An 11,378-nucleotide genomic window follows, 5' to 3' on the forward strand; every position below is an offset into this window, starting at 1 on the left:
TGCACTGTGGAGGTATCGAGTGCCATAGACTCTAGTGATACCTATGATGCACCAGCTTTTGAGACCATTTCCGTGTTGTGAAGAAATTGAAAGTTCCTCAAACTTACCCCAGCAGTCCAAGTGTCATCAGCGCGAAATACCGACTTGACACTACTGTTTCTTTAGGACCCGTTCATTGCTGCTATGGAAACTGGCTAGGTTACGGCTTTAAACGAAAGCTGATAGTGCCTGGTACCGCCGGTGATATTGATTGAGTACTATGTGACTCCGTATTCTCCCCATCCACGTATGATATCATACATCGGGACAGGCAATATATCCCAACAAACCTTCCCAAGAGCCCCCATTTCCATCAAAGATCGATGGATAGAACAATAACGGAACTGCTCGTCCAAGCTTTTGACAACACCTATTGGGGCCAGAGAGGTATTGCGTGCGGTTTCCAATGTCTGGGGTGTGTCGGGAAGGAATTGAAATTGAAATATACTCCCGATCCTGTTCGGTCTGCGCGGTATGTTGAGTTGTTCAAGTACTGCGATTCATCGATATTCGTTTCGGGAGAAGTGGGTACTGTAGGAGGCCTAGTTTTCCATCATTACTTTATTCAATCCAATATATTCAGAATAGCGCAGTAGAGAGTGGAAAAATAGTCTGGTTAGGTGTAATAGGTACCGTACAGCCACTTCTCCGGGGACCTTCTTTGCCTGAGAAAATCCGGCTTGACCCCCCCCTCCACCGATGCGATGACCGTTTCGATCGCAATACGGGTCACCGTTTATCACGTACCTGTAGTATATGGGAATGCTATGTGATAGCAGCCCTTTTGGCCAGGCGGATAGAGACTGCCGTAAGCTTATAGGTTCGGGATCGACGCATGTATGTACTCGTAGGGAATATGATTTGTAACGGCGCGCTAACTCATTTCCTAATTCACAATATCCAACATGAACGCGACCTCGGAACTCCAGGGCCCCTATACATAGCGCTCCGCATGAAAACATCCATACCACATGAAGAAACAATCTAAAAGGACCTTTTTTTTTTCCCTGCCCGGGGGAATTATTATCAGGTTACACAACTTCATACAATTAAATGAAGGCAACTAGAAAGAGAATATGGAAAGAGAAAAGCGGATGTTGCCACTACATCATATATACATCCTAGAACGCCCGCTAAACGCTCCCCCCGAAGAAGGGAAAGAGAGAAAAATAGTAACTAAAGAAAACGTCTCGTCCCTTACAGCTTATTTGGTTCACTTTCCCCCCTTGCTCCCTTCATTCGAGGACGCAGCATCATAGTCCGCCTCCTGGAAAATTCCGGGAAAAGCTGCCGCGGATGGTGGTCGTGCGCTCAGCTCAGCTGGAGGGCCATCAGCGTTCACGGCCGCGGGTGCTGGCCTACGGATGGAGGACGGAGGATTGTATACCCCACTAGTAGAGGGCGGCGGGGAAGAAGGCACATGCGAGTATCCGGACGGCGATCTCGTCGAGTTGTTATCCGACATGACCGATTCAGGGGGATATGCGCCTGCAATCGAGGAGGGGCCTGGGGAAGTGTACGCTGGCGGACGGTAAAGTCCCGTGCCCGCCATGTCGGTCTTTGGGGGATCGGCTCCCGAAAAGACGTTCGTCTCGGCAGTCGCTTCTGCTCGCTGCTTGCGGCGGCGGAGGAGGCAGAATATTATTGCCCCGACTATTGCCAGAACTGCGAATCCTCCTACTGCTGAACCAACAATCACTCCGGTTGGCGTCTTTTTCTCGGCCTTTGGCGTTGTCATGTTACCAGATCCCTTGCAGCTCAGGGGCACAAGCTTTTGATCCGCCTTTGCACGATTAGTCTTTGCCAGGGCAAAGGTTTGAGGATTGGTTGAATAGTCAACGATAAGGTATGCCTGGGAAAGGAAGGGCGCGCCGAGGAAAGGCAGAAGAGGAGTAACTCCGGGTGCGTAACCGGCGGTTCCTAAGGTTGCTTGGATGGATCCTGTAATATGGTTAGACTCGATGCCTCATGAGTTCATCACTCGGTTTTTCACACCTGGTATTTTGTCCCAATGTCCATCGGCGTTAATCTGAACTGCATCATAAATCCATTCCGAGCGTGGCATGGTTACCGAAAACCCGGTGTCTAGTTCGATAGTAAAGTCACCATCAGGAAGCGTGTCCGTTAAGTTATAAAAAAAATATTCCCATGTGGCCCTCCAAAAGGTTGTGTTGCGACGACCGTTCAGCATAGTGTCGTTGAAATTTTGTTGAACTTGATAGGGCATTATCATTGACCAATACGCCGGTTCTACGCATGCCATAAATGGTTCTACTAAAATTAGCATAATCTAAGTTAAGCGTAATATAACAGCGGGGAAAAACATACCCATTCCAGCCATCAAATCGGTAGACCCCCATTTCATCTTACTAACTGTCACCTGCAAAGGGCAAGGCTTGCTCTTGTCCGCCGAAACAGTGAAGTTGTGCCAGTCTTCCGGCTTGGCCTTGGCCGCGTTGTAACCTCCAACCACTAATTCACCTGCAACATCTGCCGCTGTGAGACCGTAATCGAAAGACCAGGTGGCGGAAGGCGTGACGTTCGCGTGGACGGCCGACTTGAGAAACACGGAATCGGAGGCAAGACCAATGAAGCCAGCACTTGGGGTAACATTGCGTCAGTCGAAATCACTCGGAAATTTGGAAGAAAGTTAATCACACCCAAAGGGAAATTTCCCATCATCGATAATGGTCATGGGGTAACCTTCAACCTCAAGATTATCGCCAAAGGTGATCGTGTCCCAACCTGGATCATGTTAGCTCAGTATTAAAAAGGTAACTTGGTGAATATCAACATACCTCTCGGGAAATCAGACAACGGATCCTTGCCAGTCTCTACAGCTCATTAGTTTCGCTATCGTCTCTCATTTCTTAGGCATGGTTCCGTAGTATACATACTGGCATACAAATCCTGATGGAGATAATCCCATCCTTCATTTCTCACGGATCCGTTATATGGCTCAACACCCGTATCCTTCACCCAGGTCTTACTACTCGCAGGCTGAAAGAGTCCTCCTCTCCAAAACACGCAACCAAACTTCCCAGGCGGCTCATCCGTCGATCCATCATTCTTGCACACCTTGTCCCCGTCGGGGATGAAGGTAGAGTTGAGTGTTGTCCCCAGCTGCATGGCCAGTACTTGCTTGTTGGAACCTACGCGTTGTCAGCCAGTGGCCGCTGGGGAAATGTGATAACACATGAGTGGGATCCACATAACATACCAACCTGCCATCTGACGCTTCTATGAGCAGCCGCTCTATCGGGATAGTTCAAGATGGTAGTATTTTCCCAGGGAAGAGCGAAAGGTCGAACAGGGCCTAGGCGATACCAGTTAGTTGAGAATCTTATCATCGCCCTCTTCTCCTTCCTCTCTATCCGCCCTTTCCCTCCCTCCGCCTTCTCTCCACCAGAAAGTCATACAATCCAAGCTCTGAACGCCAGAAATCAATCCCCCTAGCAAAATCCCATATCCAATCCATCTTCCTCGCACAGTGCTTGATCCGCCTCGAGCCATGATTCGACGCCTGCCAGCGAGCGTACCGTACCAAACCGAATGAACCCGATGAAATATCGAGAAGGAATTATCCGCAACTTGGTCCAGGGAATCCTGCTCTCAAGATGTGGGGGGGGAAGCGGTAGAAGAATAGAAAGAAAGAAGGGGGGGAGGAGGGATGTGCTAACCAGCAAAACCCTTGAACGGCAATCGGCATCTTCAATGGGCCTCGACGGGTCAGCATTCAACTCTTCATTCACTGAACCAATATCTGGTATGGGGGGAGGTGTGTGGTGGAACGTGATACGGTTGAGCGAACTAAGCCCGGGTGCAAAAAAATACCGGTTACTGGACCAACTGAAGCGAGGGGCTGAGGTAGAACGCCTAACCAGCTAATCTGATTGGTGGAAATCGGCCACTTACGCACATGGAATTCGCACTGTTTATCGCGAGAGTTCCACCCTACACCGTGGCGCCCCGTTCCGGTTAGTCGGCAGCTTGCACTAGATAGCAAAAGATGCTACAAGTAGACTACCGTACTCGAATGCTACAGTGAATTGCTGACCCCGACCGGAGAGAATCTAGTAATCCACCACCAAGGCTACACTACTAAATTATACTCGAGTAAGCGGGACAGAAGAAGGACACCGGCATGTTAAAAGCCCGTCTTCCAGCTGTTCCCAAAAACTAGCCTCGAACTCCCTCCCAACACACCTCGCCACATAAAATGGACAATTGGCACCGGAGCTGGAAAGCAAAAAGGCCTTTCATCTACCGGTACGGGACGGTGCGGGGCTGAGGATTTGAGACAGACCTCCTGAGTCACAAAAGCCCCGCACGACAACATTCCCCAGCTGCCGTGAACCATTCCCGTACGAGCGCAATCCGTCAGCAACGTTTCACCGCCAGTAAGCAAATCGGGGATTCTTGCCTCCCGTATTGGTGGGGGTTAAAGACCATACATATGGTTAAGAAACAATAGAACAGGAAGATGAATTTCCGCAGGCTCCCATAAAGCTCCACAATCCCACCCACTTTTTGGAGGGAATTTTACTGCACGAGTACAAAAGGACCCCAAGAGGAAGTTGAGGGAACGGCAAATGAGTTGTCGAACCTCCCGAAGGCACCCGCACCAAACCAACGATATACCGATGCGGTGCCCAAGACATAGTTGAGGCGAATGATCAAATCGGAGGAAAGGCAGCTCTCTTGGTGGACACCTCTCGTCATCAAATACTGTATTACTTGTATACTGTACTCGAGTAACTTACTCGTAATAAGCGTTGAGGATCCAGTGACGAATCCCCCTAGACGGTAAGCCCCTTCAGCTCTCTCGATGCAGACGGAGATTGGCACCGTCAGATTCGCCGGCTTTGAAGAAGCAAATACTGCACTTATGCCTCCTGTCAAGCCAGAGAGATCTTGCAGACGGAACCCGGTCTGGTACTGTACTAGTACTGTAGCCTCGAGTGACTAGTCGAGATGGGGTATCTGTGTGGCTTGCTCCCAGGCCCAGCCCCTCAACGGCGAACCAAGAATAGCAAATGCTGAAGCGCAGGTGCCGGCACAGTTGTTAGCACTGGTTGACAAGTTGACATGATCCATGCCAAAGATTCCAAAGCCAACAGGGGTTCGACACCGGTAGCTTGACGATGTTTAAAGTACTCGTACTCAAGCACTGTAAACTCTTTGTTCGAACCGAGTTTGGTTCCTGTTCCACCACACAGGCGCTTAAAACTCTTTTTTTTTTTTTTTTTTTCTTCTCCCCAGCTCTCCTGCAAAACAAGCTCGTTAGGGTAGCCCCCACGTCGGTTAGAGTGCTGATTATCATGCCACGACATCCAGCATGCAGGTTGATAATGCTGTGAGAGGATTATCCAATGTCCGCTGAGTGCCGCTGGCGGTATCACTTAAGACCCATCTGTGGTGTATAATACAGCACCCTCCAGTTTTTCTGAGTACTGAGTACTGGTACCGGTATCCGTGCACCTAAATGCCAGGATCATACCGAAAACATTTGCCCTTGGCGCCAAAAGTGCCTAGGTGGCTTGGAAATTGGCGAGAAAGCAATGGGGCTGTTTGTTGGAGACCAAGAACACAGGTCGCTGAAAAAAAAAGATCAGATTGAGCCAGGGGCACCGTTGCAGCACAAATTTGTGTCCAGAATTTGGTTCGACGCCTTTCCATGTAAATCTCACCATATCGTCAATTAAAGTTAGGAGGAAACCAGGGACGGAGATGAGGCCCCAGGAACAGCCATCATGCAGAATGCTCGAGCTCCTTTCTCACACCGGGGAATACAGTTTCTGTTTCGTCTGGACCACCGGTAGCGAGGGTTCTTCGGAGACGACAAACAGGGGGAATTGCTGACCCGAATACCGTCTTGGCGCTAACAGTGTGGAATACCCGAGTATCATACAAGCACAGGTACTCGTACTCGTACAATACAATAACACCAACTTGCAGGACGCATCGAGCTCGAGATAAATTTACCCTCTTGGCTACCAGCTGCAGGTACTGTACTCGAGTACTGCGCCTTGTTCCCTCTTCAACCGAGGCACGACGAAAAGCAAGCGGGCGAAGAACAAGCGGGTGAAGAACAGGAATCAGTGATGGCAATTTTCTTTGTTGCCCTACAGTACCGGGACTTGCACTGTACCGGTACTGCACTTTGACGAATTCACTTTTTTTGCCCACCAAATACCCTTGGTCGTCATCCCCCGGCTCTCGCCGTGCCAAGGCGGTAAGTAGGAGTACTAGTACCGGTAAGTGCACGGCAGGATTAGCCCCCATATCATATCATTTTCTGTACCCCTGGAGAAAGAACTTGGAAGATTTGTGCCTGATGCATGCAGTTGAAGTGCTCAAGTACTGCGACTTTCATTTGCCGACACGCAAGCATCCATGATAGGCACAGTACTCGTACTTGTTTGTACTTGTACAAGTACTCATACTGTAAATATAGCCTCAACGCCACACCCAATGATTCCCCACTACGGTAGGCTATCTACAGGACCTGATTATCAAAGACCCTTACAATCTGCGGTATACTCCGGTGTAGAGGTTAGTGATGGGACAGACAGGGGTACTGGTGGCCGAGGACATGCACATGTCTTGGGCCACCCACACCTCTGTCCGTCTTATCACTAACCTCCATGCCCCAGTACTCATGCTCGAATACCGGTACATGCCCAACGGTTTCCTGATTCCCGCTCATCTAATCAGTGGATGCCCAGCCTTACATTTTTTTTTTTTACCCGAGTAGAGGAGGAGGAAGGGAGACCTCAACATCGCCTCGTACTCGGGTTTACGGAAAGAGGGAATGGGAGGAATGGCTCCACTGAAGCGTTTCCCTTCCTGTATTACATCACATAAGATGGAAATTTTCGGTCAGGTTGGAAATTTTTTCCTCTTACAAGAGGCTCGGTTTTGGGATTCTTAAATTGTTTTTCCATGATGGATATTAAAGGGGCTTTTAGGCCATACTTTAAGGTGCTTGCCGAAACCCAACCTCTTTCTCCTAACGTACGTACCACCTAACTAAAGGTATCGATGTACAGCCGCATTCGTAAAGTTCTCGTACTCTCCCTTGTACTTCAGGAACTGTGCTGACTGAACTGTTCTTAGATATGCCTCCAGGGACACTGTAAATTTTGAAGACAATTTATTTCGCCGAATAATAAGAGAGAGGGTTAGCAGAGCGTTTCCAAAGACAGGTGAGGGGTACTATACTTGGAAGTTGGAAGTGTACGAGAACTTTACGAATGTGGCTGTACTACGGTATTACAGCATGCCACCTCTTGCTGTTGCCTGAGGGTTCCCTTCGCTAGGCCCCGCTCTCACTAGCAAGCCCCGGACACCGAGGACCAGGGGGGCTACAATGATGCTCCATATCCCCAGAGATGTACAATACTTGTACTCGAGTACGGTACGGTATGGTAGTCAGTAAAGAAAAAAGAATACCATAAAACTCTCGGACCCCCATCCCCCCTGCGAGCCATGACATGATCTTGATTGCCGGTATTCTACACGTACAACAAAACTTTGACTTAAACTCAGGGGGAATGCTTGTTGGCAGAGTGCATTATGTGATACTCCCTAAAGGTACGAGATCATAAATTTGTCTAGCTGTGCCTATCTGGCGCCCCGCCATTGTCTCCCTTGGATTTTTTCTTCTTCTCGAATCTCTTACCACCAATCTGTATGTGAGATGGGGGGAGGACGAAGTTTTGGAACGAGGAATGAGGTTTTCTCCTCGAAGAGTGAAGAATCAGTCGTATTCTCCCCCTCAGCGAATCGAAGGCTCAATGAGTGTTTGCGATGGCGGTTCATCCGGCTCCTTCGTAAAAGGAAAGCTTAAGGATCCGATTTATTGCTCATCAAGAAAGCCCAAATGCTGGAATTCTCCCGGCTTAATACAGGATGCTCATTCTTCTTCCGTAGAAAGAACATTTCATGTAACTAAAGTTACTTGCATCGAAATACAGGGAGATTGACGCGAGGATAATCGTACTCGAGTACTATCATAGGACCCCGCAACCTGCTAGCCTTTGCTAACATGTGGCGAACGCTTCTCTATTTCTCCCGCCTGGCGGGAAATACCGTACATATCCTCGCAGTACCCCCTCCCCCCCCCACTTTGCAACCGAACCTGTCGAGCAAAACACCCCAAGAGGCATTGGGCGCTACGGATTGTGGGGTCATGAATCGCGAGTTGTAGCTTGATCTGTTGGGAACATATTCCATTGACAATAGCTCCAGGTCGAGTGAGGGTTGGTGACTGCAGACTGGGGATGTACTGTACAGTACTGGTGCTAAGCGCGGTAAATGCATCGTGGCGTAATTTAAGGAGATTGATCATACTTGTAATCGCTACCGGTAGCCTTTATGTTCCAGATAACTTCGGCGATAATGGTATGAGTATCATCTGAATTAGGAAGCTGCTACTACAAGACCGAATCATCAAGATAGTTATGCTTTGGGGTTAGGGGGCGTTTACGAGTAGCACAACGTGGCTTAACTTATAAGCTTTGGAGTGTTTTACCAGAGCGCGCTTTGTAACTTAACGTATGGATAAGGTAGAGAGAGTCTGGCAACCATATAAAACCGCGGTTCGGAAAAATACAGTATCGTATCACAGAGTTCAAGAAAACCATTGAACCTGCTTTTTCCTATCATACATATATCATATTCCCCCCACTTTCTCGTGGGCAAGCCCGAAAGCCCACTTGTTCCTTTTCCTCTACCCTGCAGAAGTTCCTCAAAGTGTTTGGCAAAACTCGCGCCTTGCGGGCCGCAGTTTGGGACACCTTCTCAAAAACCATGGTCGGAAGAATCTTTACAAATCACGGTTTGTAAGGTATCGCCATGGTGTGCCAAACGCCCCCTTTTGCGATTAGACTTCAGGAATGATAAGCTGCGTACGGTAGATCCACCACCGACTGCAATGGCAAGTGATTGGTGGATAAGGGAGCGAGGGTGAGAGTGGATGAAACACCCCGAACGGATTACTCTTAACATTGGTTTTAATCCCCGACTATCCCGGTGTGATTGAAAGAATCCTGTAATTGCTTTTGGTGTGCTAATAAGCAGCGCTATTGTCTATATAGTTTTCCTTGTCTTTTTTTTCTTTCCCGCCCTGGACGTAGGGCAGTGCAGAGAAGTGAAGGGTTTGTGGAGTTCCCATACCCGATAACTATGATCTCTTGTGATATTTCTGAAGATTCCGGGGGTGGCTCTCTAGAACGAAGCAACTTGTTTTTACAATTTCCTCGTCTGGTCCTCTGTAATGGCTTCGCAGCGATCGCCCACGGAATCAGTTTCTATTCTCTAGAGAATAACTGGTCTAAGGGATACGTTGAGATAAATCTCTCGTTATTTTACTCGCCGCACGATGCGCAGCAGATAAATATATCTTCACTTCGGTCGTAAGTATTCCTGGCCCAATGGGGACAAAACTTAGAGAAGAATGGAGGGGGGGGGGGGAATACATACAATCGATAACAGCTTCCTATACGCACTCTGTTCCTTTGCTCAGGGAAATTGCGGACAACGGGAACATCAAGATAGCAAGGGGAAATCTTTATTTTGCTATACGAAGGCAAGCGATCGATGGATATATTGCACTACCGGAGCAGACGGCGGAATGTCGTCGCATGCTCGTGCGCTTGTAAGGGGGCCCAGTTTGAGTTGCGATTTGGTTCATGCCCCATATGTTGAAGGTTTCTAGATGGATAATTGATTGAAGTAGACTGTGGAATTGTAGGGGGAGTCTGGTGGAGAGCTCAGAAGTTCGACAGATTAGTATGGGGGTTCCGAGATTGACAGTAGATTCTCCGGGTATATCTTTCTTTTGTTATCACTGAAGTGTGCGGAGGAATGGAGGGGGGCATGTGTGGGGACATAGATGTAGGTGCGGAGTTCTATAGAAGGATCAGGATAAGTTGATATTATGTTTTGCTTATACAGCTGTCTTCACTGTTAGTTTAGAGGTAGCGTCTACGAGCAAAATTGTTCACCTTAACTTACCTCTCACTCTTGTCCACGACACCGCCATAGTTCCCCACATATTCATTTAGTCTTCCATCTACCTCTGCGCGATTGGCCATCTGCCATTATCTCTATCAAGATTATGGCTCCCATAAGCCACTGTTTCCCGCACCCCTCGTGCCTGATAAAGGGCTTGGACAGTCCGGCGTAGGTTCCGTTATAATAAGTGCTACTAGAGGATCTCCACGGCACCGATATCCCATGGGAATCCCGATAAATGTCCATCTTGAACTGCCACCCTGTCAAGAGGTCATACGCTGCCAACTCTCGAGTATCTTGAAATCGCTCTTGTTAAAATTACATTCCAAGAGCACAGCTCCAAATCATACCCTCGGTATCGCTAAAGTTGGCATTCAGGGCCCTCAATCTCCGGTCAGATTTTATTCCTTCTACATCTCATCTAGGTGGGATCAAGGAATCAGGCTGCAAAGTTTTGTGGTTAACTCAAATTAAAATTACCCAGCTCTCTCTCTTGGTAAACCATTTATCAAGCTATAGAATCCAAATGCCTACAAGCAGCTTGGGTGAAGTCTACTTTGGCTTCCTTGTCCTCCCTCGTTTAGAATAAACATATCAGTCAGGTCAATCAATGTCGAGAATTCTCCTAAGGCTGCCCCAACCCCCCAATATGGTGCCAACAGCCACTGGCAAAAAGGGTACACGTGCCCTCCACTCTACGTCCTTCTTTTGAACCACCGCATCTCCACAGAGAGCGCGGGGTGAAGGCGAATAGGGATCTAATATCTGGCTTTTTTGGGCCAGGTCCTGTGTTCTCTACCCACCCTGTCTGAGGGCATTTGATTCTTTTGTTCATTCTCGGAGGAATTTGTTGGAAATAGCTGCTTGCCATACCAACAGCTATCATGATTGCCACAACTACAACTACTACGACTACTACCCAACATGCTCAGAACCTGTCTGACATGTTTGCAACATGCTCAGAACCTGTCTGACATGTTTGCAACATATATGACATGTTCCAAGGATGCTCGGCATGTCGTTCACACTACTACCTGCCAACCATCCACCTGTCCATCCATTTGGCCCTCCACCTGTCGACCCTTCTGTTGATTTGTTTGTTCATTTGTTTATTCCCGTCAGTTTGTCCCCCCCCTACCACTTCCTTTGTTATGGTGAACATTCTCGTTATGCGCTTCCGGTGGGGAAGGATGTAAACGTTGGGGGAGTTGCAGCTGTCAGGAGTCGTGATCTTTGTTCCTATATTTCCTTCGTTAGAATGCGAAGCAGGATGAACGTGGAAAGTAGTGAGGGAGTGCGAGAGATAGCAGGGGTATTAG

At 48.4% G+C, this 11,378-nt stretch overlaps 1 protein-coding gene; it reads right to left on the minus strand.

The window, feature by feature from the left end:
• Window positions 1-1,062: 1,062 nt before the first annotated feature.
• GSTUM_00009303001 (uncharacterized protein) lies at window positions 1,063-3,730 on the minus strand. XM_002840614.2 has 8 exons: window positions 3,459-3,730; window positions 3,260-3,355; window positions 2,937-3,191; window positions 2,838-2,873; window positions 2,700-2,784; window positions 2,368-2,639; window positions 2,035-2,310; window positions 1,063-1,980 (listed from the first exon to the last, which is right to left on the minus strand). Exons 1-8 carry the CDS (start codon window positions 3,550-3,552, stop codon window positions 1,253-1,255), a joined length of 1,842 nt encoding a protein of 613 aa, XP_002840660.1. The 5' UTR covers window positions 3,553-3,730; the 3' UTR covers window positions 1,063-1,252.
• Window positions 3,731-11,378: the final 7,648 nt, after the last annotated feature.

Source organism: Tuber melanosporum (genome assembly GCF_000151645.1).
Source record: "Tuber melanosporum whole genome shotgun sequence assembly, scaffold_55, strain Mel28".
In the NCBI taxonomy this organism is placed as follows: domain Eukaryota; kingdom Fungi; phylum Ascomycota; class Pezizomycetes; order Pezizales; family Tuberaceae; genus Tuber; species Tuber melanosporum.